Genomic DNA, 26,281 nt, shown 5'->3' on the forward strand with positions numbered 1-26,281 from the left:
CAAAGGTTGAATGTTGCAGGTAACACCCAAATGATTGACCTCATATCATTTATTTGTCTCTTTTTAAAGTAGACGGTATGCCTGTGTGATTAGCTGGGTGATGGCAAGAAGTGAGTTCTATCCTGTTTGGATTAAGGCAAAGGGAAATGAAAGCAGCCAAGGATTCAGGGGATGCCTGGATCTCAAATTCCCAGGGGAAATGTGTGGGCAGGTGCAACAGAGGGAGAGATGGTAGACGGACTACGGTAGCCTCTCCTCTTCTTCCTGCCCTGGAAGAGCACGTAATAAAGCCAAGACAGGCAGCCCAGGACGGGAGGATCTGCTGTGCCACTTCTGAAAAATGAAAACCACACACACTAAATGCAGGAAGAAACAGCTCGCACCCAAAGAAAGTTGGGACAAGCTCGCTCTTTATTACATACAGCATTGGGAGGGGAGACTGCTTGGAACACACTCTTGCACTCACACTCTCATCCTAGACCTCCTCCCTCCCAGGCGACTTCATTCCAGATTCTGGGCTTTGAAGCCACAAGGCAGAAAAGCAGAGACTGCTTGGTATCTGGAGACAGGGAAACTCAAGGAACAGAAAGCATTGTTATTCTAAGTCTGGGAAGAGATTTTCAGCAGGTTGTTTTCTGGTCCTCAGTGGTCAAGGGTGAGCCATGACACAAAGATAAAATCATTATTTTCAAATTACAAATGCCACTTGAGTTCAATCATGTATATCTCATAAATTAAGGCGGGAATTAGGATACACGGTGGTTCAAGGTTTTCTAAAGTAAACTTGGAAATGGAGTGTAGGCGAGGGGACCCTCACAAGCTAGGATTGACAGTGATCTGGATAAGGACAGATATGAAGAGCGGCTCTGGGTAAGGAAGCAGCTATTCCTAGACTTCTCTAGCTGAACTCAGCCCCAAAGAAGAGGTGACACAAATGTCACCAGCCAGAATTCTAGACCAGTAAGAAGAATGCAAGGTTGCTCAGTCACAGGTGCTTGTGAAATAAAAGGTGCCTCCTAATATCACAGATTAAGCAACTGCGGTTCAAAAGGGCCAACCACTTCCTTTTTCAGCATCAACATACATGATAGAAAAAGAACAAGTAGGCAAATGAAAAAGATAGGCATCTATATAGATATCCTCAGTTTGACAGGGTTTTCCCAAGCTTATTGGACATGACGTGCCCAATATATTGTGAATTCTTTACACATTTAATGAATGAGATAGATAACTGAGATATTTCCCAGAATGCAATAATTAATAGCATGCAGAGAGTAAAATACAATGGTTTTCTGAAGATTTTTTTTTAAAAAAAGTATTAGTTCTTAGGCTATTCAATTGACTATAAAGACAACTATTAATAGAACTCAAATTTTTATTTAAAAAATCAAAACTATTTTGGATCTGATATATGAAAATAGGCAAAAGTGAGAAAAAGCACTTGTGTGACAGGTATTTAGCTAATTTGAAGGGCCACATTATTTCAAAGGACCTCTATTATAGTGGATTTAAAAGTCTTTCAAAGGTTAGGGTAATCATTTTCATTGATCTTGACCTTCCTCCAGAGCTGACAGGTACTGGCAAGAGAATGCCTAGTCTCAAGTGAGGATTATTTTGAAACATGGTTTGGATTTAGAAAGTAAACGGATGTTACAAAATTGCCTGAAGTAAGATTCCCCGGAAGTAAGGCACATGTGGCCCAGAGAAGCTGGTTGTAGCTTAAGGTCACTGTCTTTTGAAAGCATTTGTCCAGCCAAGGGTGTCAGGTGGTGGTTTCCTTTGGCCCGGCTCCTGATAGAGGGTGTAGAGTAATTCCATGAAAGTCAAAAAAAGAGGGCGTTAACCTAGTACATAATGATCTAAAAATGTGGAGTTCAATATTTAAAGAGTAAGAGATTATCTTATATAAATCTCTCTCACACACAGTATTTACAAGCTGACAATCTTTACCTGTTGCTAGGATCCCTGTACATTCTAAGAACATCACTCTCAATATATGGAAAAGGAAAGGGAGAGAGAATAGTCAAGGTTCCCACCCTGCCCTCTCCTTAGGGGTTAAAGGCTAATTTGGTCCCCCACATCATCCTCGAAGGGAAGAGCTCATCTCTGTGTTGGCCTCTAGGCCTCACTGCTTTCCCCTCATCATGCCTTGCAACAAATCTATGGGCAGAGGGAAGACAATGGTGGAGTTTTTCTCAGCAGCAATGGTGGTTAGTGTCTGAAGGTACCGGAGCTGAAGGGCCGCAGGAGATTCACTGATGACTATGGAGGCTTCTTTCAGAGCCCTGGATGCGTTCATTTCTCCCTCGGCTGCAATGACCTGTGGAACAGCAGAAGGAAGGATCAAACTGTGATTGCCAAGCAGCAATCACAAAACTTTCCAGGGAGTAGGCCAGAATAGTTTTAAAGAAATCCACTTCCAGTTACTAGTTTCCATGTTCTTTTTCCTATAACTGAGCAAGTGCCTGAGGTCAAGACATCCTTTTTTACTATTGCCTTTCTCCCATTTCCCAGGGTACCAAACAAAGAGACAATTCAAAATACTGTGTATGGTTGAGAAAGTGAATGACTCTTATGACTGCATACAAATATATCTGCAAGTCAGAGAGATTTCCAATTTTTGGATTTCAAAGAAAGGAAAGAAGACCTTATCGAACTGAAAAATGCTAGATCATTAAAAATATTTTCTTGTGTGAAAGATCACTTTATTATTTTTTGGCACATAAATTCAGAGGCAATGCCAAGAATTGCATGACATTAAACCTTCCGCTTTCATCTATTTATTTATTTAAACAAGTTTTCTTAGTCTTTATACCTATAAAAATGAAAAGTAATAAAATTGGTGCTGAGTCTTATCTCATTCTAGCAATAAGTAACGGCCATCTACATGAATTCATTTCTCATTCATCTCATTAAGAGAAGCATTTCTAGTAAAAACTTATGTATTTAGGAGAAATTCTGAAACATTTATAGTTTGTAATCAGAGGAAATAAAATAATTTTAACTTATAGACTAAATGTGTTGCAGTAGGGCAATAAAATAATTCATGAATAAATAGATTATATTAGGAAAAGAATTGGTGGTAGCGGTGAAATGGAAATATAAGTTCAAGGAGAAAAATGAACCATGAAAAATTCCTGGTTGTTAAAAAAGAGCTTATTCATATATTTTTAAATAGATGATGAAGTCATTATGTTATTTAAATTTCGCTGGATACATTTTTTAAAATGATGTTAGCAGGTTATTTTAAAATATCAATATTTAAAACATGCCAGGAATTACGCACTTGACAGTATATAAATTTAAAATGAGAAATTTTATATTCTATTTAAAATGTGTGATGAAACAACCGTTTTCCTAAATTCTTTTAGGGTTACATGGGAAAAAATGTTTAAGATTCTGAAGTAGTGGGGAGAGTAGGGCCTTTGGACTTAGATGAACTTGAATTCACATCCCAGACTAGCTGAATGTCCTCAGGTTATTTAACATTCTGAGCCTCAGTTTCTTATTCTTAAAATAGAATAGCACCTACTTTATAGAAGGAAGACAGAGAAGATATATTAAGTGTTGATGTATGAACAGAAGCTATTCTATAGGAATGGCAAGTGACAAGTCAGGACTTGATTTTTTGATCTATTCATAAAAGATTCAAAAGCCAAATCAGCCCTGGCAGTTAGCTTTAATTCATACTCTTAAGAGAAGAGGTATAAATATACCATAATCACCAATATTAAAAGTACAGTTTCACTAGGTTGTTCTCATGGATCTAAAAATATTAATGGTTTGTAATGTTCCTGTGAATATCAGAGCAGAAAGCCATGGTCTTATGAGCAGTGAAATTTCTTCTCTTCTCTAGTAATCTTTAGGGGCCTCCTAGGTGTCAAGCCCCATGTAGGGGCTAGGGACAAAGCATGAACTTCCTTCCCTCCCTCAGCTCTTGGACAAGTAGGGAAGACAGCCATGGAAATAGGTCACTTCACTGCAGCACGGCAAATGCTGACAGAGACCTGTATGAGGCCCAGTGCTGCACCACCAGGAAAGCACTTTGTGCAGAGGGTGAGGTGGTGAGGTGATAGAAGTTCAACATTATAGAATGAAAGCATTGTTGTTTGGATTAATATGAGGTTTGCAAAAGCTGGTGTATTCCAAAAAAACTCTTGAGTGCTGAATAGTGCATGAGGAAGAGGGGAAAGGTAGGGGGGAACGGGCAGGGTCTGGAGGCCGGTGGAGGCCAGTAGGTTGGTCTTCATTCTATAGGCAATGGGAAGCCACTGGAAGGTTTTACGTAGATAACCTCATCAGATGCAGGTTTGAGAACACACTGACAGATGTCCGAGGATCGAAGGGAAGAGACTGAAAGCTGTTAGTGGAAGTGCTTCAGGGTGGTTGGTGCAATTCACTGGTGTTGGGGACAGAGGAGGAGATGGATGGGGAGCTATTCAGGACGGAGAGAGTATTCTGGAGGCTGACTGTGTATGGGGAGGAAGAAGGCACAGAGGCTGAGTCCCAGGTTTCTAGGTTTCGGCCGCCTGGATAGTGCCATTCAGTGAGAGAGGGGATACAGGATATGGTACTTACTGAGAGAAAGGACCTTTTAGAGGATAAAGAGCTTAATCTATCAAGACAAACCATTATGTCCTACCTAAGTCTGTGAGATGGGGCACGTGCCAGATGTGCTCAAAGAGAATCCTGTAACTGCTCCACGGCAAGCACAGTAGACAGTGCACAATACACCTGCCACGCGGTCAGCGGGCTCTGATTTTTTTCCATGTCATCTCAGATGTCCAATTAGGTACTTTTTTTTTGTCTGGACATAGACCAACTGCAAAGATACCTCATCTCCCACTATCAATCAATACACAATCTCTTGGCAGGGAAGCCAGACCCACCAGGATGGACACACTTTTTGTTAATAGAAAAGCTGCTCTGAGGGAGCTGCCAGAGATGTGAATCCAATACCACTGGCTTTGTCTAAATATAGGCCAAGTATACAGTGTGGATAGGATCTTAGAAAGTGAAGCAAGAAGCATGTGGGGCTTTTGCCAAATGCACAGTAATCCCATGTCAATAAACACTTTATACTTATAGACCATCGTTTTAAAATCTGGTATTTTAAGTATGTGGGATTGGTACTGCTGCCTCCTTCAGCAGCCCAGGTGGGCTGGGCTGGGAGAAGGGCAGAGAAAGGCGATCTGTATTTTTGCACTCAACCCTCTCAATTAACAGATGACCAGGCCAGGAAATAGGAGCTTGAAAGCACGTCACACATTTTTCTGAGGGTTGTAAAAAAGGAAATAAGGAAGAAGCAGCATAAAGGAGATTACATTTCAAGCCATTAGGAGTTGATCTAAAAACTTTAAAGAGATTCAGCCAACATACTGTAAAACTGGTGGGAGAGTCTGCCTTTTGTGACTGGCTCCTTACTCATTATTTTCAGGAGCACGCACTTGTATGCTCATTCACTTTGTTGTATAGTATTCCTTCATTCCAATAAACCATACTTATCCATGCAACTACCAATGGACATTGGAGTAGTTTCCAATATTCCCAGCAGAACTTCAATTACAAAGTTCTGAAGGTTCTTAGAGCCAATTCCAAGCAGTTGAGGATTGTTGCCTAGAGTGCTATAGAAGGTCAGGTCTAAGCTCAGTGGAAAACAGTGCTGTGGTTAATTACTGGCATGGGAATAGGAGGGCAGAGCAGCAGCTTCTGGGCCAGGTATTTGTCACCTTCAGAAGATCATCTCTAAGGGCCCTTTGGGCTGATAGTCTATGTAGTCTCTGTATGACAAATTTTGATGAGTTGAAAATGAGGCTTTTGGTTAATGACATATTCCAGGTATAGGTGATTCCTAATTTTCAAAATAAGTAGATTCTAGTAGGGCATATGTAACATTATCACAAATATAATTTAGTCTTATGTGATGAGTTTGAGAGGAAGCACTTGGGAGTTCTGTAGTGTCCTCAGGTTAGCATCACAAGCATCAATGACCACATTAGAAAAACATAAAATGTCTGGTCAGTAGAAAATTCTGGATATATTGTGTCTGGCTATATTTGGGGCTGGCTAAGGAATTACAGTGACCCATTTGTGGCTTAAAGGGCATTCTACGAGAATGGCAGGATTCTGTGGTTAGCCAGTTATACCAGCTACTGCTATTTTTCCAACAACAATGACAAATTGGTCTGCTCCTGTGTCTTGGGAGCTCTGTCAAGTCCACAGTAACGCCTCCTACCAAAACTCTCCTATTCCTCCACACCTTCACAGGCAAGGGGCTCTGTGACCTGATTATCACCTGACTTTACCCTTTGACCCAAGTTGGACCAAAGATAATCTCTCTGCCTTGAATCTGGAATCAGGGCTGGTCTGTCTCCGTCACTGTTCAACTGGAGCCAGACAGTCTCCCCTTCAAACCATCTGCAGTGAGATGCGGCTCAGGAAATGAAATGACTCACTCCCTTCAGTCTTGACTCCTTTTAGTTCCCTGGCTCCAGTGTTGATGAGGCTCGATTCTATTTCCTACCCTTGGGTTTGGTGAGATATCCCTGGGTCCTTATGCATTATCCTCTCAATGATCCTCTTCTTTAGCTTAAGTCAGCAAGTATTGCCTTCAGCACCTCTCAGAAGGTCATGCATCGATGAAGGGTTCAGACATAGGCAGGGATGATGATGAAAAGAAAGAGGGGAAAGAGCAGACACCAAAGAAAGAAAAGTGAAAAATAAACAAGGAGAGAGGAAGAGGAAACAGGAAGAAGAAAGAAGATACAGAGAAAAGAGAGAATGAAAGAAGACGAAAGAAATGAACGGTAAGCAAACCGATGAGGTTGCCCATTTGCTCTGAAGTCAGAACTGTAATCTGTCCTTTCTAGGCAATTGGGAGACTAAAGTACAGAAAATGGTCAATAAAATAATGAGATAAGTGTGTGTACTGCTATGTCTACGTGATGTGAAGCAAAAAGAGCAAGGTGCAGAACAATATGCATAGTGTGACCTACTTCTGTAAAACAAACAAGCCAACAGTCTAACAACCTAGTCAGATAAAACCCAAATAAACCCCAAATAATACCCGGGAAGTGAATACACTAAACTGTTAAGAGCGGTCACCTCTGCAGAGATACCATTTAAAGTGACAGGGAGGGCTTTTATCTTTACGAAATATTCAGGATTATTTCTAATTTTTATAACAAACATGTTTTGCTTTTTGTAATTAAAGAAAATTCAGTAGGAAAAACAAACTAAAAATGACCTTGGCCCGGGCCTCCCGGGATGCTTCTGCTTCGGCAGCCATAGCCCTCTGGAGCTGCACAGGGAGTTTCACGTCCTTAATTTCCACACGCTCCACCTTGATTCCCCAGTCATCAGTGGCTTCGTCCAGGGTACTCTGATGGGAAGAGAGAAGGCAAACTAAAGTGTTCAGCCCCAGTCCAGAGGCCCAAGGTTGCTGTATGCATTGGGACTGGGAGCAGATAAGGCGCTGGCTCACTAAGGAGCTGACCCTGATTCTGTTACTAATAAGCTAATGCAGGCAAACTTTCTCTAAAAAGACCGCATAGTAATTATTGATTCTCAGATCCTCTGCCACAACTATTTAACCCTGCCATTGTAGGTCAAAAGCAGCCATGGGTAATACATCAACCAATGGGTGTGGCTGTATTCCAATAAAACTTTACTTCTTAGAACTAGTATCACTTCCAGTATAAGTATTACTAAAACTATAGCAGCACAGTATTACTCCCAAGCTAATGTGACTCTGTGCAAACCATGTTACTTTGTGCTTCGACTTTCTCCCTTCACAATGGTAGGAATTAAATGATATTATCTATTTCCTATAGGTATTGTGGGTATCAAATCAGATCATAGATTTTACACACAATGAAGTCTAAACAAATAATAAGATTTCAGATTTATAGTGCTTTTGAACAGGTCAGGTTTAATTCATCATCTATTACTCATGCAACATGGAAAAGCATAAGACTTCTCAAGGAAGTCATGGGACTCACACAGAGAATACAGCTTTAACAGCACTTGTGCTATGCAAAATGGCCTCTGAACTATTATGCTAAAGAACACTAATTCTGGAAAAAAATACACACTGGAGGGAAAAAAATAATGCATGCATCTGAGTGTTACCACCCATGAACTATTTGTGCGAAAAACATCCCCTTCCACCAAGTTTGGGAAAACCTTTCTACGAGGAAAAAAGGCTAGTGGTTCCCCAACTTGAATTGGTGAGTTCTCAACCATTGAGCCTTTGCTTCCATTTTCAATTTCTCGTGAGGTACAGCATTGGCGCACTCCTCACCTGCATGTTGTGTGCAATTTCCTCTCTGTCAGAGAGGATCTGAGCAAGGTTCTTGGTGCCCAGGACATTCCTCAGAGTAGTCTGTGCCAACAGACGGGTTGCTGAGTCGGCGTTGGTGATATTTGCCACAGCCAGGATTGCATTCTGAACGCGGTAATAGACCACACCATCCACACTAACTGTCACGGAATCCTTGGTGAGGATCTACAATGTAAAGGAAGCAATGTTACATCTGTCAGCCAGCTCTTCCTTTAATGTAACTGCAAGGAATGTTGTTCTATACAACTTCTTATAATGCTAGCTGATTTCTTTAGAAAGTTCTATCAACTGAATGTTTGTGTTCCCTCAAAATTCATTTGAAACCTAATCCCCAATGTGTTGGTATTTGGTTATGGGGGTGATTAGGTCATGAGGGTAGAGCCCTTTTGAGTGGGATTAGTACCCTTATAAAAGAAACCCTGGAGAGCTCCCTCACCCCTTTTGCCACATGAGGACACAGGAAAAGATAGTCATCTATGATCCAGGAAGCAGGCCCTCATCGGACACTGAATATGCTGATGCCTTGATCTTGGACTTCCTAGCCTCCAGAACTGTGAGAAATAAGTTTATAAGCCACCCAGACTATGTTATTTTGTTATAGCAGATCAGACGGCCTAAATAGTAAAGCAGTGGTTCTCAACCTTCTGGCCCTTTAAATACAGTTCCTCATGTTGTGACCCAACCATAAAATTACTTTCGTTGCTACTTCATAACTGTAATGTTGCTACTGTTATGAATCATAATGTAAATATCTTATATGCAGGATAGTCTTAGGCGACCCCTGTGAAAGAGTCGTTCGACCGCCAAAGGGGTCGCGACCCACAGGTTGAGAACCACTGTAGTAAAGCATCAGAGAGTCTTTAAAATTTTTATAAAACACATTCAGTTATTCAGTAATTCCATTACTTGACTCAATCATTCAACAAATGAGACACCACTTAGTAGCAGGCAATGTTGTATGAACCAGGGTAGGAAAAACCTTGGTTCCTACTTTCAAGGAGGCTGAGGAACCAAGGGAGACTTTAAGGAACAAAAAATGAGCAGTTGCGGGTGGCAGGAATGGTACTTGAACTCAGTCTTGAAAGAAGGAATAAAAGTTTTCAGAGGGTGGAGGGTAGAGTGAAAGAGTATTCAAGGCAGAGAACATAATGTATATGGGAGAGCCTAGGTTTGTAAGTATTACTAGGACTATAAGTAGCACAGCATTACTAGAACAAAATGTGAATGGGGAATGTTTTTACAGGGCAAGTCAGGGTAAAAATATCTTTACAGCATGCCACATAAATATGCTTCATTGGACACAACGTGCCAATGTTTCCTACCCCCTACAGGGCGAAGTCCTTAGTTTGGTATACAAGTCCGTTGATGCCTGGCCCTTTGGCATTTGGCTCTCTGGCCTCACTCTATCCCACTCCCTCCTGCCCACACTATACTAGACGAGGTGCAGCATGTTCCATGCCCCCTGGCCTTTGTGCAGATGTCCCCTCTGCCTGGATGTCCTGTCCTCTCTCCCTCATCACATCAGACTGGCACATTCTTACTCATCATTCAAGACACGGCTCCATGTCCTTTTCTCTGTGAAACTTCCCTGACCCACTTGGCAGAGTATGCCCTTCCTTTTGCATCTCACTGCAGTGATACCATTTCTCTATTAGACTATGAATTGCTTGAGGGAAGTTTGTCTCTGTATCTCGATCACCAGCAGAATGCTTGATACCTAGCAAGTCGTCAATAAACAAGAGATGATTTAAATTGAAACATGTTCTTAGGAATACAGTGATTAATGAGGAGCAAGGGAGTAAGAGTTAGGAGACCTGGAGTTTCAACTCTGCCTATACCTCTTGGTGATCTCTAGCTTTTAAATGGTTTGACTTACAGCCCCCAGCCAGCTTGGCTCAGTGGTTGAGCGCCGACCTATGAACCAGGAGGTCACGGTTCAATTCCTGGTCAGGGCACATGCGGGCTCGATCTCCAGTGGGGGGCCTGCAGGAGGCAGCCGATCAATGATTCTCTCTCATCATTGATGTTTCTATCTCTCTTTCCTTCTCCCTTCCTCTCTGAAATCAGTAAAAAATATATATATTTAAAACTGTTTGATTTACAGATTCCTCATTTGTGAGATGGAGGTAATAATACTGCCCAATTCTACATAAATTTCTTTGAAGATCAAACAAGAACATGTTTGTGAAGGAAGCCCTCTTGAAAGTGTTAAGAGCTGTGGAAATAGAAAATAGTATTGACAATTATATTACATAGCTGTTTAGTCCTGCCAGATCAAAGCAGTAATCCTTTTTTTAGGAATCTAAATATACTTCTAACTTGAAAGAGAAGTGGGAGATTTATAAATAAATGTATTTACAAATGGTATGTACATTACCATCTTCTGTGAAAGTTAATTCTTTCCCATGATGTGATGGGAAAATGTGTATCATTCCTAAACAAATTCTTGACAGTGACTTTGCCACCGTGGGAGCTTTCTAACGCTGCAGCCTCTCTGCCTACTGTTTACCATAGCAGCGTGTTTACCTCCCTCACAGTAAGTTCACAGGGGATCGGAAAAAGGCCTGCCTGCCAAGTTCCGATCCGCTCTGCGTTCAGCAGCTGGCAGGAAAGCAGAGGGCGAGCCTGCCAGATGCCTACAATGTTTATAGAGGAAACAGCTACCCTGAAAGGGGGGGTCCTTCTGAGAGTCAGACTTTCCTGAAAGATGGGAAAACATGCAGAGAACACAGCAATGCTCTCAATCTTGTTCTTGGGGGCAAAAATGATTTCTGATGTCACAACATATGTGTGGATTATAAGGTCTGACCTCACCGACTACTTGGCTCTGTAGCAGCAAGGAAGTTCCGAAGCTGGTTTCTGGATTTTGTGACAAGAGAAGGCAGCATGGCCAGGCTCCACCACCCTGCTGGATACCTTGCTTTTGGCCAGGAAATATTGACAGTATTTTTCTGTGCCTCACTTCATCATGACGTTAGGCTTTCTGTCTGCAATAGTTATTATTCTCCTTAGACATAAGTATCAGCATGGCCACCTCTCCCTTAAAGGGCCACCAGGGGGCTAATGCAGAATGCATTTAGCATGGAGTTATGCACAAAGCACCAGACAGGGAATACAAAGAGCTGGATTTCCGTCCTGCTTCTGCCACTGTAATCTGGAGGAATTCCTTTGTCTTACAGCAACTATATACTTTCTAGGGATTCTGCTGTTTCAGCTGTGATAGTATTTGTGAAGTAGTTTGAAAAAGCATGAAATAATTACTAATCTAAAACATTATATGCTTTATTGAAAATGCCAAATGAGCAGTTTCTAATTCTTTGGCTTTTAACCAATTTATCTAGAATAAAATCAAGAACTTGAGGAAGAAGAATATTATACTAAACAGGATTTTCTGCCAGAAAACCCAAAGAGGAGAAATATGGTAGTAAAAATGACAATGATGATGTTAACATTATACTTACATTCACATCACACTGTGTTTTATAAGTAATAAGCACTTGTATAGCACTTACCTGTCAGCCACTATTCGAAGTGCTTTACATGTAACTCGTTTAGTTGTCACAAAAACCCTATAAAATAGGTCCTGTTATTATAATCTCTATTTTATAGATTAGGAAACTGAGGTACAGAGAAATTAAAGACCTTCTCAAGGTCACACAGCTAGAAAAAGTCAAAGGCAGACAGGCTCTAAAACTATGCTCTAACCACTACACCTGCTGCCTCTCACTGTCAAGCCCTTTCACACATGGTATTTCAGTTACTCATAGCAAAAGACCACCTTACCTCTTGAGGAGGAATATCAAATGAAATAATTCTCATGTCCACTTTGACAAAGGTGTCAGTGCACGGCAGGACGAAAAACAAACCTGCAACAAAGATCCATAGGAGATTACGGAGAGATACCTAAACGGTTTACTTCACCCTTCAATTCTAATAGCAGCAACCTAATGGACTATAAGTCACCAGTTCATCTCAGTGAATGAGCCAGAAGCTAGGAGTGTTATTCTTACTCCTCTTGCTCAGTTCCCAACCCTAGCTGTCCCCACCAAGGCAATGGATTTCATTTCCTTACTCCACTGTGACTGTCACTGTTTTCACTAGACCAATGCAATCGATTCCAAGTCATCTTTCTATTTCTTCCAGTGCCTCTCCTCCGATCCATTTTCTAAGCTGCAAGCAGAGCAATCTTTCTTGAAATACAAACTCCTGAATGAGTCACATAAGGTTCTGCATGACCTGCTCCCCTTACCTCTTTATTCATTCCCCTCTCCTCATGCCCTCCTCTCTGGCTGGGCTGAGCGACCTGCAGTTCCTGGAACCTGAGGTACTCTTTTCTATATGGCTTTGTACATGTTGATATTTCTGGGGGAAATACCTCCCCTAATACCTTTCCATGCCTCAAGACTCAGCCAAGTTGTCACCTCCAGGAAGCCTTGTCTCATCCTACTAGTTCGGGCCAGTCACTCCTCTCTGGGTTTCCACAACTACCTGCATCATAATACTTACCACAAGGGACTGTAACTATCTGTCCCCTTGGTATCCCACCACTAGACAGTAAGATCCTTGAGGGCAGGAATGTGTTATAGTCTCCCGTGAATTCCCAGAGCTTGGAACACAGTAGGAACTTAATCGAAATTTGCCAAAAACAATGACTCAAAGCCTTTATTTTAGTAGGGATTCTCATGCTCCAACTTCCACTGCTGTAGCTACTCTTAGCCCATGATAATCTTATCTCAAATGGGAAGGGGAAGGGAGAGCAAGGAAAAGGGTAGTTACAGCAAGACTGTCTAGCACCTCTGCTATTGTTAGACAACTTTTGTTACATGAAGAACTCTTTTCTAAGTCAACAGAGAAGAGAAACTATAAGGGAAATCACATCAATAAAAGGAAGAATGTCAGTCTTCGAATCTAGAATCTGAGTACTGACCAGGTCCTTTGGCTCCTCCTTGTAAAATGCGACCCAATCTAAAGATGATGGCTCTTTCATATTCTTTTACGATCTAGATTAAAAACACAAATAAATAATAATTTAATATGAAGAGTACAAATATTTATATGCATAGCTTTTAAAATATATATTTCTGCTTTAAGCAGGTTACATGCCTCTATTTTGTTTTCTTCTCTATAATCCAGATTATATCTACAAATATGTCCAATGTTTAGTACCTCCACTAAGTATGATATTTATTTACTTAATTTTTACTAATTATAAAAGCAAAAGATATTCATTGTCTAAAATCTGGAAAGTATAGAATAGTATAGAGAAGCAAATCTATCTATAACCTCACTCCTCAGCTGTTAACATTATTGAATATTACCTCCTGCATTGTTAATACAGGGAAAAAAAAAAGACGAACTTCTCATAGTTTGTCTCCTGATTTCTTAAATTATAATAATAAACTTACCTGAAAATTCTTGGAGCACATTTTGATCATTTTAGAAATATGTAAATTATAGTCATTTATCAAAGTATTAATAACTTTATAGAAAAAATAAGCAGCATTTGGGAAGCACTTATGTGCCAACCACATTTAATTACATTAATTCATTTGATCTTCACAATGGCTCTGTGGAGTGAGTGTTATTATTTCCTCCCATTTTACAGGTGAGGAAACATAGTAAAGGTCCAAAAACAATGGAGCCAGCAGTCAAACCTCAGCAATCTGACTGGAGCAATTCTCATAGGACCACCCCATATCCCTGACTCCAACTTCCAATGGTGATTTTAAACTCTCAGGAAAGACGGACTAAACTATGGCTGAAAAGAACCTTTAAGATTCTAATATAATAGGTGACCAGAGTGAATTTTCCAAAAGAGAGATGAAGGAAAAAGAATTATAAGCCAGTATGGTCTCTATCTCTCTTACACACATGCAAACACAAAGTGGGTTTATATAGTTAGGAGTTGACACCTTTCTAGATGTAGATGAAATATTCTTTACCTTTATGCACATCCATATTGATAATGGGAAAGTTATAATTGTTAAAAAGAATGAGACATACACCAAAATCCATCCACAAATTCCAAGGCCTGTATCGGGGCTATCTGTGAAAACAAAAAATACACAGCTCTTATCATTGTTACCAGCACAATCGCCACCATCTTCATTCTCATTCACTGAGCACCTATGCCTGGCATTATACTAGATGTTTTACATGAATTTTCCCATCTAATCCTCATAACAACCTGAAGTGTAGGTGCTACTTTCCCTAATTTACTTAACATGACAACACAAGTATTTTTTACATTATTCTTTTCTTTATCCAGCACCTAATATTGATTATGCCCTGTACTTTGCACTGCAGTCATAAAAGTGAATAAGACCAATTCTAGCTATCAAGGTGAAAGTTTAGTGGGAAAGATAATTAGATTATAATAATAGTTGGTAAGTGCAAATATAGAGTATTGCTCAAAATATTCTGAAAACACAGATTACGGGTAACACAATTGGGATGGAGGTGAGAGTGGAGCGGGGTCGGTGGGTAAGTGATGATGGTTGTCACAGGGCCTTCTTGTGGGATGTAATGGTTTGGGAAATACCAATGAAAAGAAAGTGGAAAGAAGGAAAAGGACATTTAAGCTGAGGGCATAGCATAATTAAAGGTGAAAACTATACATGAGGATAAACTCACTTAGATCCTCTTTTTAAAAATGACACTAAAATATTTCACTAGGTATATGAACCATAGTTTGTGAAACATTTCCTGATTAAACAGTTGTTTCTGATATCTTAGGATTATAAACATGCTGTAATGAACATCTTTGTACATAGTTTTCCTCTCACATTTCTAATTGTTTTTTTCTGTAACATGAAATAGCTTTTTGTCTGATTATAAAGATAATTCATGCCCCATGCAAAAAACTCAGAAAAGTATAAAGAAGGGAAACATTACAAAATCCAAAGATAATATTCTTCTAAACCTTTTCCTTGTACATGTTCTTATAATAAAATTTGTAACCTATTTTTCTTCCCTCTAGATGTAACCCTAACCTTCAGCCTTTATTGCTATGCATTCATGCTTTTTCTGTCTTAGTTTTTTTTTCCCATCAGTTATACTTGCATCAAGTTAAAACAGTCAAATAGTTCTACAAGACTAACACAAAAAGAGAGCAGTTCCCTGTCCACCTCTTCCATTTTCTCTTTCCTCAAAGGCAACTGCTGTGGGCTATTTTGGTATTTACCTCCATGTTTTCAAATAGTTTGCTTATTTTGTTACTTCTTGCTTTTTCAAGTTTTGAGCATTATCTACTGACTTTCCACTATGGAAGAGAATTTAGTTCTCTTTCCTTCCCTTCCCTATCCTATATAATAAAGAGCTAATATGCTAATGGTTGTGACACCCTCACGCTGTAATGACCGATCAGCAGGAGGCTGTGTGCGCCAGGCGCGTGGGTGGGCGGGGACATGACACTGTGTCCCCGCCCAGCGGGGCTTAACAGAGGTGGGACTGGCTGGGTCTGAGTCTCGCCCAATGGCAGCCGGACATCTCCCAAGGGGTCCCAGATTGCAAGAGGGTGCAGGCCAGGCTGAGGGACACCCCCTCCCCTGTGCATGAATTTCGTGCACCGGGCCTCTAGTATAAATATAACCATCCTTTCAATAACATCATAATTTTGATTAGACCAATATCAAATTTTATATTATGAATATCAAAGTGCAATTCAAAGCTAAGCCATGTTGTGAAGAATAGTTTTCCTTTCCTATAAACTCTGCCCCGCCCCCCACCTCCCCACCCTCTGGAGTCATTGTGTTGTTTTTTCCCTTTGCTTAGTCCCCCCCCCCACCTCTTTGCTTAGTTTTCAGATGCTCATTAATTTAACTTCAAACTTTTCATCAAATGTGTAAATCTTTTTTTTTTTTAAATATATTTTATTGATTTTTTACAGAGAGGAAGGGAGAGAGATAGAGAGTTAGAAACATCGATGAGAGAGAAACATCGATCAGCTGCCTCCTGCACATCTCCTACTGGGGATGTGCCCGCAACCCAGGTACATGCCCTTGACCGGAATCGAACCTGGGACTCTTCAGTCCGCAGGTCGACGCTCTATCCACTGAGCCAAACCGGTTTCGGCCAAATGTGTAAATCTTTCAGAAGGGTCAGGAACTCTTATCAATTTCATCTTTCAAGAAAGAGTCTCTCTTGGAGCCAAGTCTGTACTCATTATCTCAGTTGGTGTGCTTAGCTGTCACTGTGATTGCCTTTCACTATCATCCTGGGAAATTCCCTTTACTTCCTGTATCTAGTTTCTTCCTCATTTTTTGTTTGTTTTTCTTTGTTTGTGAAGAACAGAGGGAATGAGTAGGCCAAGGGATACTATCAATTTTCTTATCAACTACAGAAGGCTCCTGCTCTATTTCCAGCAATTGTTTTAATCATTGGAGGGAGATTGGCAAGAGGGGAACAGGTATGCCAGTCACTGCTCAGGGCAAAGATGGCAGAGCCAGAACTGAATAAATAGGAGGCCAAAAACTAAGCAGGTTAAGGCTGGGGGGCATGGGAGAAAAAGAGAGACACAAGTTGCATCCAGGTCAAGTGCTCCAATACACAGAGTACTTTGGTCATCTATGGCTTCGCAGTCTTCTGATCCTGTGTCATAGTGTGAGGTAAACATCCTTATGCATGTTTAATAAAAGTGATCTAACTTAATCCTGGAGGTTTCTAATTTGTAATTTTGGGGGGTATACACATATTCACAGAGAGAATATACCAAGCAAGGCCACATACTAGTAATAACACCTGATAGAGGCTTGTGGAGCAGACTCTATCAGGTGTTATTATGAAATCTCCCTAGCCATTTTTAAATGGTTCCTTATACACTAGGTGCACTGTGTTAAATTACTTTAGATGTATATCTCATTTACTGCTTACAAAGCCCTGTAAAGTATTTTTAATTCCATTTACAAATGAGGTGACTGCAGCAACATGACCTTCCCAGGGTCACACAAGAGAGGACCTGGGACTCAAATACAGGTCATCTTACTCCAAAGCCCATGCTCTAAATCAACTCACTCTGACCCTTTCCCTCTGAATAAAATAAAATAAATCTTCATTAAATTTTCGTGTTTGGAGCACTCTTAAGACAGTATTAAAAGTAGGAAAGCAAGATAGGAGTTCTGAGGGTGAAATCTGATATTCCTACAGAGGAAGCTCTCTTAATTCCAGCCGCGTCTATTTATAGAAAACAATCGTCTCAAGGCTCTTAGCCAGAGTTAGGTCTAGGTTTCCAAAGTGAAATGGATTCCAAACAAGGAACAGATTGGCCTTGGTGCTTTCTAAAATACCCCTGTATTGCTCCAAGTCTCCCATATCTGTTTCTCAAATAAACTAGACTATAGACTCCCTGAGGGTAGGAATGTTTATTATTCGTTTTTTATTCTCAATGTCTAGCACAGTAATGATAATATAGTGGGTATGAAATAAAATCTTACCAAGCTTTCCAACTAGATGTGTTTTCCTTCCTCTGAATCTTGATAGCACTTTTTAAACCTCTTTTATGACACTTATATTATGCCTAATACTTTAATTTATTGTGCATTCATAACCCTTATTAGACTGAGACTTCCTGAGAATATGATATGCTTCCTTAGACTGGGAGCATCTAAGTTTCCATTTAAATCCTGTTACTTCTTAGTTGTGTGATCTTTACCTCTTTGAACTTTAGTTCCTTCACCTGTAATATAAGGATAATTAGACTGGCGTTGTAGGTTTGAGGTAGTGCTCAATAAATATGGATGGCAGTTTTCAGTAATCCTCCAAATTTAAGCAAGTGTTCAAATTTTCCCAATAAAAATGGGAAAATAGGTAGCATTTACCTATTTTGATGAAAGCCTCTTAAACTCGTACTGATTTTCCCCTTACTTCATGCCTCCCTCCTGCCAGGCTAGGCTTAGACATGCCAAGACCCTCAAAAATCTCATTTAAGAATAGAATTACTAAATTTTTGAATAATTATCTACAAGAGGACAAGCCAGAATGTCTAGTCCAGTTTGTGTGTGTGTGTGTACTCAGTTTCCATTGTTACATTATGAGTATTCAGAATTACAAATCAAGAAGAACAAGAAATTAAGTGGATATTCTGAAAACTGGGCCTGGACTTTCACATTTCAAATGCTCAGCTAGAAATAATAGGTGTATACACTGGGGAAAAGTCATCATATCATATTATTCTAGTGCCTTTAAAATAAAACTATCCTGTTTTCAACCCTCAGAATTCTTCTTCACTTGGTCATAGCTTAAAAAGTCCACAAATCACATTCCTCAGAGAGGTGAGGTTTAAATTCCACCAGGCCATAAATGAACCTTAGTCACCTAACACTTAAGGTCTAAACAGCAACATGTTCACATCTAAATATATATTTATATTTCATTGTTTCATGGAATATTTATATGATGAACATTTTGGTTATATTCAGTTTTCTCACTTACAAACTCTGCTGCATTTAATATACGTTTAGCAAAATTTTCATAATCATTATGTATACTAATTTTGCTGAAGAGATGAAATTGCATAATTCTTAAATTTCTCTTATTCTGGAGGTATCTTTTATTACTACTAATAAAAACCATTTATTGAATGCCTATCACGTCAGCCACAAGCTCTTGTTCCTTATATACATTATTTCTAATGTTTACAAAAATCTGTAACTAGGTATAAAGTATTCCTCCCAGGAATCCCAAAGTAATAAAGCAAAAGACTTTCTTGGAAGAGACAAAAGAAAACAAACAAAAAAGATGAAACGAGTGAAAAAAGTTGTACAGTAATTTTTGTTTGGTTAGCTTCCGGAAAAGTAGTAAAATATTCTTTTCAAGATGTTAACAGGCATGATTTCAGAGCACTGTATGGTATTAATGATCCCATGTCAGCTGATTTATGTTAAGGTCTACTGAACGTGGCACTGTGTACTGGCAATCACATAGAGAAATACATTTCATTTAGTAACGCCACTTTCTTCTAAAATTTAAAAGATACTGGATTTCCTCTTCAGGGGAAGGCCAGAAACATGTCTTACACAATATCTGAAAGTCTGACTCAGATTCATATGCATGATTACACACACAAAACGGAACGGATAAGCCAAAGAAATACCTAAGTAGCAACCTGTAAAGGACAATCTTTCCTTCCCCTTTCCTGAAATAAAGGTGAAACATTTGGTGTTGTAAATTGCCAAGAATAGTTTGGGTGGGAAAGAGAGGATGGCTAGGAGTTTAGTCTCAAAAATACATGCTATCTGGTTCTAACAGCACCAGTAGGTCAAAATGAAAGACTTTTTGAATTTTTCTTGAAAGGATGTATGTTCTTTTTGACTGCTACTATTCTTCATCAGAAATTATATGTCAGGATTTGGCAAACTTTTCCCATAAAGGGTGGGAAAATAAACGTTTTAGGCGTGGTAGGCCATGTGTGTTGTAATTACTGAATACTCTGCCACAGTAGTACAAAAGGAGTGACTGTCTATGGTACCAGGTGGGCACATGGATTATTGGAGGGAACACTTTGTGAAGCATATGAATGTCCATCTGCTGTGCTGTACATCTGCAACTAACATAAAATAGTGTTGAATGCAAACTGTACTTGAAACATTTTTTTAAAAAGGTTAAAAAAAAACAGTACCTCTTCAGGGGGTTAGTGTGAAGAATAAATAAGCTAATATGGAAGATACCTAGTGCCTAACAGGTACTAAAAAAATAATTGTCAAATAAATAGTTATTGAATGAGTAGAGTGAGTCTGCCATTTGGGAGGAAGAAAGACTGCCTATTACATAAGTCAAACTGAAACTAAAGGGTGTCCCAAAATTCACGCAAGATTTGAATTTTGCGTGAGCATTAACAACAACAAAAAATAAAAGCCTAATTTTACTTGGTTTATTGAATCAGATTCTAATATCTGTTGCCCTTTGATTTCAATCCCTTCAATTTGATAAGCATTACCAAGTACCAATTATGGCCCAGGAGCAGGGACAATGAAGACCAATGAAGACCACGGCTTTGCGTATGTGCCAGCAAAGCCGTGGAGGCCATTTACCCGATGTCCTATTCCATACATAACCCTATACTGTATACTTTACGAATCAATAAAAAATTTACAATTTTTAATTATAAACCTGTGTTTTCTATCAAAATTACTTCTTGCGTGAATTTTGGGACATCCTTTACTTGTCAGCAGACAGGATTCAATCAGTTCAGTATCATCCTCTATCCCAAAGCATTGTTGTATTGCTTTCCTCAAATGTGTTCTTTTCTCTTTTTAAAATAAGACCTTTTTGCCTGGCTGGTGTGGGTCAGCAGTGGAGCATTGACCTAAGATCAAGGAGATAAGGATTGGATTCTTGGTCAGGGCACATGTCCAGGTTGTGGGCTCGATCCCCAGTTGAGAGGCATGCAGGAAGCAACCAATCAATGATTCTCTCTCATCACTGATGTTTCTATCTGTCTCTCCCTCTCCCTTCCTCTCTGAAATCAATACAAATGTAAAAAAATAAAATAAAACCTTTCCCACCCATGAAGTTAGAGAATTCAGAAAGGTAGAAGAATGGGCTGAGTATGACCCATGTCTGAAAAAAATAGAAACAGTTACGTTCAGAAAAATGTGAGAGAAAAACAATTTCATAATGGTATTAAGTTAATTAAATTTAGCCTGAAATATATTAGGCCTGAAATATATTAAAACAAACCCCCTACTTTTCTTTTTTTTTCTTTTTCAGCTCTTTAACTTACTAGTAGACATCGTAAAAGTATTGCTAACTAAATTTTTCTCATGAAAGTATTTGGAGGTTACCATCATTTTAATTTTTTTTAAAAAAAGGGAAACAGAAGCATTAAGAAACTAGATCATAAGGCTTCCAATTCTTTAGCTGAGGCCCAACAGCTTAGCAGTAGCCAAGAGCTTGCCTGGAGATTTGGTGTCAGATTCCAATTCTACCACTAAATTTTCTCATTAGTAAAATGAGGGAAGAGAACAGTACTTATACTGTTAATGAAGATTAAAAGAGAAACTATGTAAAGTGCTTGCCACTTAGAAAGCATTTACTAAATAGTAGCCATTATTATTACCACAATTTTAAAAGACCATTATTGATATAGTTTTTAGGAATAAACTTTTTACTAAATGAATTACCTTCTGGGACCTGCACACCATAGAGAAAATATCAAGACTAACAATCTGCTTGGGGACTCAGACCACATTGGGGGAGGTAAGTCAGAATTCTAAACTTTCTTGTACTGTCTTCATATAACTTCTTAAAATTTCCTGTAAAATTACTAGGCTTTCTGAAAAGTCATTAACTTTTTTATTTTCCCCATTAAATATCTTAATAATTTACATTTTGAAGTTGCAAGAGGACATTCAAATAAATTTTCTCATTTGATATTCAAGACCTTGGGAGATAGATATTGCAGTAAGATTAGGCCCAATTACATGAGGAATTGACTATGGGAGTTGCCCAAGGTAACCCATATAGTAAGGGTTGGTATTGAGATCTCAATTCAGATCTTTGAATTCTAAATACTATACCAGCTTGACATAAGTGCACATTCACAACTGAATAATGTTGGCATTGTTTTTATTGATACTTTAGGACAGATATTTTATGGTTTGTATCTTTAAGACTAATCTACTGAAAGGTCAGGCCACAATGCTTAAGGCTCAAGTTTCTTTACCAGTCTCAGAGTATACACAGTTTTAAGAAGAATGGAGGAACAAGTGTGTGTCAATAGAGAATAGACACTTTCTTCTTTCTATTGATTGTAATATCTAACTTCTCTCTTTCCACATTTTAATTAAAAGGAGATTCTGCATTAGGTACAATATATTTTTTTGACAATATCCAGACCAACAGTCTTCCTGTAATAAGCACGTATAATAAGGAACATGATGTTCACACCCTAAAATCAACAGTTTGGGTTATAATAAACTTAATAAACTATAGACAGGAAAAATTTTCCACCAACATAAGCCAAACATGTAACAATGTGATTTATTCCACGGAGGATCTTTACTTCACTCCTGTTTCCTTTATCTTTCAACCAACATTTTTACAAACCCTACTATGTGCTTGATACTGAACTTACTACAGCAAAGGACATAATCTCTGTTTTCAGAAACTTTTCTGGTCTAATAAAGTGAATATGATTGATAATTATAATACTGTGTAATAAATATTATGATAGAAGTATACATAGAATGTCAGGCAGACAGGAGAGATGCTCATTTTTTCATGGTTACAATAGTTTTCAGGAATATATTTTTTCACCCCTACTTAAAAGATATATTTTTAATCTAATCTCTATCATTTTAACATTAAAATTTATTTTTCTTTAAAAAATTATTTTTCTTCGAAGCTAACCAGGCAATTATTAACTCTGTCTTTTGCAGCATAAAATTTAAACCATCAGGTGTACCTAGAACCTATTTAACCATTAAAAAATAGATAAATGCCAGCTTTTATATACTTAGTCTTCCGTTTGAGTTAACTTATAACCATTGATGGTTTAACTAGATTAATTTTTTATAAAAATATTTTTTAACTAGATTAATTATTGAAGAAGTTACAAAGTTCCCCCCAATCGGATAGCCGTAACAACTGAAATAAACAATTAGTCCCTAGCTTCTGCTTATTTTCAGGCATGCTCCCAAAGGGATTTGTTCTGTTGACACGACTCTTAATTATAATACATTTCTTTACAATCCATTTGCATTCAATTTCATGACAAAATGAATGCACTGGCTTTAAGAAACATTAGTCTTGTCCAAGGTTTGGTCATATTTATGGTCCTATGACTAATTATCAGCAAAAGCATAAAAGGGACAGAGTTAGGGCTTTTATATTCCACTGCTTCCTTCAGAAGCAGCATTCAAGAGATCTAGATTGAAGCTAGGTTCCTCTGGGCTTGCTTTGTTTATTTGTCTCTCACCTTCAGTGAAATATTGAATAAGATCCTCAGTTTGGGTATGAATTTTGGAGGTAGCTCTAGGATAGAAAAATGGTTTGGAAAACCAGATGGCCCAAGTTTGAAACCTAGCTCTAATCACATGCAGGTGTCTGTCATTTTTCCACTCTGAGCCTGTTTCCTTGCAGTAAAATATTGGATAATGATGTCTTCCTTGTGGCATTGTTAGAGGACTGCAATTAGATAATGTTTGAAAGCACTCAGACTGTGGTAAGCACTCAATAAATTCTATTTAGTAATAAATTCTAGTAATGGCATTCCTACCAATGTCAGATCTCCAAGGTTTACATTAACAAAAAAAGGGCACTAACTGAAAACTTTTTCACTAATAGTTTCACTGCAAAACAAGAGATTTTCTTTTAGCATTTGTAGAAGAAACAGTGATCAACATGCATGATTATTGCACTGGTAAGAACACTATTATCAATTGTGTCACTGACGTATTGAAACAATCCAGTAAAAATAAAACAATGCATAATTTTCACTAGATTCTTAAAAGATTTCTAAAATAAAGGTAAGTGTAAAACCAAGAAAAAGAACTTGGAAGTGAACACTGGTCTGTGACAATGGCAACAACTAAAGCAGCGGTTCTCAACCTGTGGGTCGCGACCCCTTTGGGGGTCGAACGACCCTTTCACAGGGGTCGCCTAAGACCATCGGAAAACACATATATAATTACATATTGTTTTTTGTGATTAATCACTATGCTTTAATTATGTTCAATTTGTAACAATGAAAATACATCCTGCATATCAGACATTTACATTACGATTCATAACAGTAGCAAAATTACAGTTATGAAGTAGCAACGAAAAAAATTTTATGGTTGGGGGTCACCACAACATGAGGAACTGTATTAAAGGGTCGCAGCATTAGGAAGGTTGAGAACCACTGAACTAAAGGGACATTAAGTACAAAGATCATGTTTATTCCCAAAGAACTTCTAGAACAGATTTCCCACCGCAGTTTCACCAAACTTTCAGTCTCCCACCAAAAGGTCCGGGTACCGGGAAAAGGACCTGCCCACCTTCCTATCTGTTACACCCCTAATTTGGGAAGACAACTCTACAAAACGCTCACTAGAGAAAAGTGAGGGATAAAGATTTCTACAATTCTGATACTCCTGGAACTAAAAACAAGGATGGGTGAGCAAGGGAAATGGAGCTCATATGGGATGGGCGGACAAGGCTGGCTTTGGGAATAATCAGTATAGATGAGTCCACTATGGTGTTCCTTGTGAGGGTGCTGGCAAAGCCCACCCAGCCCCCCACATTTCTTTCACTGCGCCATCCGGTCTGAGATCTCATCCATGGAAATGATTCCTTCGGGTGGCCAAGAGCCCCCGGGAGGGAACCAGTACTCCTGAGAGGTCTGTGGCCTCTCTTTACGAACCCCCTAAGGAGTTCGCTGACAATGGTTCAAGGTGACAGCTTTCTCAAGGGCACTAGTTCCTTCACAGGAGAACAAGACTGAGCCACTCACAGGTAGTTTCTGCTTTTCCAGACTGGGAAGGCCCTGCTAGGATGGGAATGAGGGTAGGGAACTTAGAATTAATTCCTTGTGAGGGACACAAGCCCCTAGACTCTAGGGCCTAGAGCGAGGTCACTAGGGCAAAGTCAAGTGCAGGGGGCAGGATGGGGCAGAAAGTGAAGCTGGGGAGAGATCCGGGGAGGATGCCCAAAGGAGACTTCCTCCTTTCCTTCCGCAAATATGGCCCGTTATGTATGGAAGCTGGGGGCGAAACCTCCCAGGTCGGTTTTGCTTCTTAGGAGAAAGTGGCCAAGGTTTGGGGCGGGGGTGGGGGTGGGGGGGCAGGAGTTCTCTCCACTTCTGGAGGAGGGGGCTCACTGGGGGGCGGCGAAGGCTGGGTGGGAGGTGGCCTCCGAGGGGGCGGGCGGGAGGAAAGGGGAGCCGGGAGGCAGGGAAGACGCGGGGTCCCGGGCGTGGAATGCAGGTTGAGCCCGCCTCCCGCACTCGCCGGCCGCGAGTCACCGGTGCTTTTCCCCGTCCGCGTGCGTCACCGGAGATAACGAACCGAAAGCTCTGGCGCCGGGCCTGGCATCTGGCAACCGCCGGATAACGCGAGCCCGCCGATGGCTTTGCGCCCTGGAAACGCGCCCTGCTGTCGGCGCGCCCACAGTGTGCGGGGCACGCATCGTTCACTCTGCACCCTGACAGCCCTGACCCTGACCCCCAGCCCGCCGAGTCGGGTTCATCAAGCCCGGGGTACGAGTGAAGAAACCGCGGCTTTGAGCAGCGCCCGCACCGCCAAGAAGCAGCGGAGACTGGCTGGGGCTGGTCCCGGAGGCAAGGGGTGGGGGGATGACGGACGACCCCACGGGCCTCGCCAGGGGCGCGGGGCTCACCCTTGGTGCTGTCAGGGAGCCGCCGGGCGTGGGTGTCCTCTCCGAGCCGCTTCTCAGACATGCTGTCTGAGCGAAGTCACTGCTGTAGCGACGCGATCGCAGAAGACGTAGTCGGAGCCTCAAGGAATGGCCAGTGCAGACCCGGGGCACTGGATTCCCGACGAAGCCCCGCCCCTCCCGCGGCCGGGCCAATCAACGCCAAGTTCCGAGGAGGACACGCCCCCCAGCTCCGCCCAACCGCCCTTCCCGCGGTGGGTGGGCGCTACCCGCCGGGCCCCTGAGCTGAGGGGCGTGGCCGGCGGGGTGAGGCGTTCCCCTGGTCGGGGGTCGGGCCTAGGGGCATCCCCCCAAAGCGGATGTGGGGGCGGCTATCACAAAGCTTGCGGCCGGGTCTGAAGCTATTGGGGAGGGGGCTGACGGGATGAACTGAGGAAAAGGTGCGAATAAGAAAAAGGCACTCTTCTGGGCCGACGAATGAGAGAAGAAAATGGCGCCTTCCCTGGACGGGTGGGTCCGAGTGGAGGGGAGGACGCGGAGGGGCACCCGGGGGGCAAAGCGAGGGCGCCGAGGCCACCCCTGGTCTGTAGGACCGAGGTTGTGAGGGGAAGGAACCGACGCGACCAC

General features: G+C 40.6%; 1 protein-coding gene across 1 annotated transcript; it reads right to left on the minus strand.

Annotated features, from left to right (window-relative positions):
- Positions 1-361: 361 nt before the first annotated feature.
- On the minus strand, positions 362-25,826 carry STOM (stomatin). Its single transcript, XM_006091113.3, has 7 exons — positions 25,658-25,826; positions 14,284-14,387; positions 13,269-13,341; positions 12,125-12,207; positions 8,303-8,506; positions 7,247-7,381; positions 362-2,320 (listed from the first exon to the last, which is right to left on the minus strand). Exons 1-7 carry the CDS (start codon positions 25,716-25,718, stop codon positions 2,126-2,128), a joined length of 855 nt encoding a protein of 284 aa, XP_006091175.1. The 5' UTR covers positions 25,719-25,826; the 3' UTR covers positions 362-2,125.
- Positions 25,827-26,281: the final 455 nt, after the last annotated feature.

Source organism: Myotis lucifugus, unplaced genomic scaffold (genome assembly GCF_000147115.1).
Source record: "Myotis lucifugus unplaced genomic scaffold, Myoluc2.0 scaffold_87, whole genome shotgun sequence".
NCBI classification, from domain to species: Eukaryota; Metazoa; Chordata; class Mammalia; order Chiroptera; family Vespertilionidae; genus Myotis; species Myotis lucifugus.